Raw genomic sequence first — 4154 nt, 5'->3', positions numbered from 1 at the left:
CAGGCTCAGCCCTGGGCCACGGTGCAGCGGGAGGATGGCGGGGACCCATGCTGAGCGGGGGGCGTTGGGAGGGTCCTGCTCTAGGGCGGCTGCAGGGCCCTTGCGGCGGTGCCCAGCACCCCGTTTGCAAGCACAGCCTGTAGTGCTGGGGATGGCGCAGGAAGGACCGTCCAGGAAGCAGCAGGACACATCCTGCACCTGGAGCACCYTGGAGCCCCGCGCATCCTGGGAGCATCCAGGAGAACATTTCCTCTCCACAAACACCAGTCCCCCAGATCCCCCATTCCTCATCTCCTTCCCACACGTTGCTGCACCAGGGCACCCGCTGTCCCCAGGGAGCCCGCAGCCAGGAGCAAGGGGTACAGACGAGAGTCGACTTTATTCACGGACAGGGGGGCGGCCGTGTCGCCGGCGGCCGCGCTCCTATTGCACATCGAGCGACAGGGTGGGATATCCATGCCACATCACAACACAGCGTCGGCACTATGGGATCCGGGGGGGCACGGGCACAGCCACCGCCCAGCAGGCTGGGGGAGCGCACCCAGGCACCCAGGGCTCACGAAGGCAAAAGACCCGTCCACCCATAAATAGATACATATGTATAAAAAAAAAAAAAAAAAAGAAAAAAAAGGAAAAAAAAAACCAGACAAAAAAAAAAAGTTCCACAATTACCGGAGCAGAACTATAAGGACACGCGTGCAAGCGGAATGTACAGCAGCCCGCGAGCGGGTGAACATGCTTTGTACAGACACACGCACCGGGACGCGGCCGGGGCTCGTGGCGCTGGGAGGGAGGCGGGCGACGAAGTCGGGCTTGCGGCCACACGTGTGGGCGCGCCGAGCCCCGCGGCCAGCGCCCACGGCCCGGGCTCACGCCGGGGCTCGGGCGCGACGGGCTTCTCACGGCTAGACACGACACGGAGACACGGACACGGTCCCTTGGAACGGAACTGGAGGAAGAACTCGTGAGCGAACGGGGCAGGGGCGCCGCTGGGCCTCGCYGGCGCGCGGGGAGGAGCAGGGGGCCCCCGGCGGTTCGTTGTGCTGCTGGTGGAAGAGGCGAGGATGGGGCTCCATTATGCCTCTGGCTCGTATTCCTGGTACTCCTCCTGCGGGATCAGGGAAGGAAGAGTTTGGGAGAGGGCCTGGAGGAAGGGCGCGGGCAGCTCGCGYGGTGCCACCCTGTCCCCTCACCTGCGGCGGCTCCTCGTAGCTCTCTCCCTCTGGCTCCAGCAGCGGCTCGACCAGCGGCTCTTCCCCAGCCTCCTGGGCCACCTCCTCCGCCTGCAGAGAGCCAGGCGCTCAGTGCCCCACGCACAGTCCCCCACGTGTCACCCGCGTCACCCCCATGTGCCCTGGCACTGCCAGACCCCGAGGACCGAGCAGGGACCGGCAGCCCTGGAGGCTGCACAGAAGGGACACCCATTGGGGGGCAGCAGCCACGGGGAGCCAGCAGGGCACCGAGGGGTGACCCTGGGGGTGCCGGTGGAGCTGAGCCTGGGCATGCTTGTCCTTGTGCTGCTCCCTGGGCACAGACACGTGCCGGCCCCGCGTGGGCCACTCCAGGGGCTGGCAGACCCTCTACATCCCTGGTGGGCYGGGGGGCGGCTCCAGCATCCAGGCAGAGGAGGGTGGATCCGGGTGAGCCCTCCCCGGGGCCGGCCAAGCCCTGGTGAGCGGCAAGCAGGGCTGCCGATGCCACCGCCACGCAGCGGCAGCGCCTGCTGTGGCCTCATTTCTCCGGCTGATGCTATTTTGGGCTAAGCTGGAAGCGAGCGGCTCGTGGGGGCGGCGAGATGCGAACCCGCCGCCCCTCCCCGCTCCTCGCTCGGCGCCCGCAGCTGTCGGGTCAGCGCGCGGGGCCCCCGCGCCGCCCGCGGCCTCTCCGTGCGGGGCTGCACGCGCGCATCCCGCCCCGCGGCACCGCTCCCCGCCGCGCCTGGGGACGCGCCAGCCGCCCCGCGGGCACCGCACAGCCCCCGGGGATGCCCGGGACACCCTCCATCCGGATTGCTCACCTTCAGATCCGCAGGGAACTCCTCCTTCTTGACCAGCCCTGTGGCAGCCGCAATGTTGCCGGCGCCGGAGAAAGCCGCTTCGCCCAGCTGCGACGCCTGCTCCTTCGCCTTCTCAGCCACTGCAAGAGCCGGCATGCGAGAGCATCAGCCAGGGGGTCCCACTGCAGCACAGGGGGGCCCTGGGGCCGGCYGGGGGGCAGCGGAGCGGGATGAGGCCATTCCCTCCTCCTGCTGCTCYGCGGGAGGGGGCTGGGATGCGGCTCTGCAGCTGGGCACGGAGTGTGAGCAGCAGCCACAAATCCTTTGTTGCGGCCCCAGTTATGTAAGAGGCTTTAGCCGGGTGACATCACAGCCCCTCAATTAGCCCCTGATCTCGTTAGCGCAGCTGCCCACCCCAGGCCTGGGCATGCGGGGTGTCCCAGGGTGCTGGAGGGCAGCAGTACCTGAGGTGACGCCTTGCACCACGCCTTGGGTTTTGCTCCCTGGAGGTAGAAAGAAAAAAAAAAGAGAGATTAGAAGGACTGGAGCAACGTGCTGGTGCCCATGACCTGGCCAGACTGTGCCACACCAAGGGCAGCAACCTGCCCACCCCCGCACAGAGCATTGGCCCTGCACTGTGCTGGTGCAGCCAGGGTGCTGAGCTCCATGCAAGGCTCACACGGACACAGCTGCTCAGCAGCAGCAGCCTCAGGGCCATGGGAAGCCCCCAGCTCAGAGTCGGGGCCGCAAGGAGGACCAGGGCAGGGKAGCAGCTCTGGGGCCGCGTGGCCGCCCGTGGCACCGTCGTGCTCCACGGCAGRGCAGCGGCCTCGGGGACCGGGTGTCACGCCAATGGGCAGGGCACGCACCAGYGCACCACCGAGCAAGGTCCCCTCTGGGCCCCGGGATCGATACCCCGAGCGATGCCAGCACAGCACAGACAGCGCTGCAGCCAGAGCAGCCTGGGCACCGGGCCCTGCTGCTGGCTGCTCTGGCCCAGCTCAGGGTGCCCGGGGGGATGGGAGCAGGGAAAGGCAGGGAGAGCAGCGGACAGAGCAGCTCCTGCAGGAGGGGGTTCCTGGGGCTCTGCTTGAGCTTCTGGACCCCCTCTGGGGCACAGCCCCCTTGGCAGGATAAGTCCAGCTCCYGGCCAGCCCCACGGGCACCGCTCCTGCACCCAGCTCTGCAGGGCTGCCAGGCTGGGCCCCGCGGCTTAGTATCCCGGGAATGGCTCTGGGTCCGAGCCCTGTGGCAGAGCTCACGTGCCCTCCAGCCAGGCTGGGCCCTGTGGGACGGAGCTGGCCTGGAGCAGCCAGCCCTCCCGCTCCCTCCCGCTGGCTGCGAGCCACAGGCAGGCGCTGGGGCTTTCCCCAGCCAGGCTGGGCCCGTGCAGCCCGCTGGGGAGCAACCTCTCTCCATCCGTGCCTTCTAGGAAACGGTCACAAGTGGCAGGGCTAGGCCAAGCCAGTGGCTCCGAGCCCATGGAGGGCAGCGTGGAGGGAACATCCCCAATGGGCTGCCAGGTGCGGAGGGGTGGCTGGCAGAGCTCTGGGTGCCCRGGCAGGGATCATGGCACATTTAGTCCAGTACCAGGCCCCTCRGAGGGGTCTGGTGCACAAAGACATTCCCAGCTCCTTCAAGATGCGTATATCTCAGCAYAGTGCTCACTGTACTGTGGAGAAACTACTAAAAGCAGAGCTTGGCCTCTGGTCCCCCTGTGCGCTTGTCCCCAGAGCATCCTCAGCAAGGAGCTGCAGGGCACACAAGGTCAGACCTCAGGGAGCTGGGTGGGGGGGTGTCCACACAGAGGGGCCCAGCCCGGTACCAAGCTCCAAACCTTGCYGTGCCCGCGGGTCCCCATCCTGCCCCGCGTGCAGGATGAGGGCAGAGGGTGCAAGTGCAGGGGGCAGGGAGCAAACGGGGGAGCGCAGGGGAGCCGGGAGCAGCGGAGGCAGCCGGGGATGTGCAGAGGCAGGGACAGGCAAGGGCAGAGGCAGGGACAAGCAAGGACATATGGGAGGGGGGAGGGGGCAGGCCCTTACCGACATAGAGGACCCCCTCCTTGGTCTTCTCGGCAGCCTCGGCCACCCCCTGCTTGGTCTTCTCGGCGGCGGCGACCACCCCCTCCTTGGCCTTGGACAAGCCCTTCATGAACACC

The 4154-nt window shown here is 67.5% G+C and overlaps 1 protein-coding gene across 1 annotated transcript; it reads right to left on the bottom strand.

Moving 5' to 3' along the window:
- Positions 1–638: 638 nt before the first annotated feature.
- SNCB (synuclein beta) lies at positions 639–4147 on the bottom strand. The gene is made up of 5 exons (XM_026047593.1): positions 4039–4147; positions 2461–2499; positions 2018–2136; positions 1194–1283; positions 639–1108 (listed from the first exon to the last, which is right to left on the bottom strand). Exons 1-5 carry the CDS (start codon positions 4145–4147, stop codon positions 1076–1078), a joined length of 390 nt encoding a protein of 129 aa, XP_025903378.1. The 3' UTR covers positions 639–1075.
- Between the last annotated feature and the right edge of the window lie 7 nt (positions 4148–4154).

Source organism: Nothoprocta perdicaria, unplaced genomic scaffold (genome assembly GCF_003342845.1).
Source record: "Nothoprocta perdicaria isolate Ctin4 unplaced genomic scaffold, notPer1 scaffold_5, whole genome shotgun sequence".
Lineage (NCBI taxonomy): Eukaryota > Metazoa > Chordata > Aves > Tinamiformes > Tinamidae > Nothoprocta > Nothoprocta perdicaria.
The sequence above is the reverse complement of the archived record's forward strand: the minus strand, read 5'-3'. Positions and strand labels throughout refer to the sequence as shown.

What these genes read in the sequence shown, in the direction of transcription:
- SNCB (XM_026047593.1), bottom strand. Translation starts at nt 4,147, where the DNA reads ATGAAGGGCTTGTCCAAGGCCAAGGAGGGGGTGGTCGCCGCCGCCGAG. An exon ending in GGTGCAAGGCGTCACCTCAG is followed by an intron (nt 2,137 to 2,460) that starts GTACTGCTGCCC and finishes CGGCTCTTGCAG; the next exon opens with TGGCTGAGAAGGCGAAGGAG. An exon ending in AGTTCCCTGCGGATCTGAAG is followed by an intron (nt 1,284 to 2,017) that starts GTGAGCAATCCG and finishes GGCTCTCTGCAG; the next exon opens with GCGGAGGAGGTGGCCCAGGA.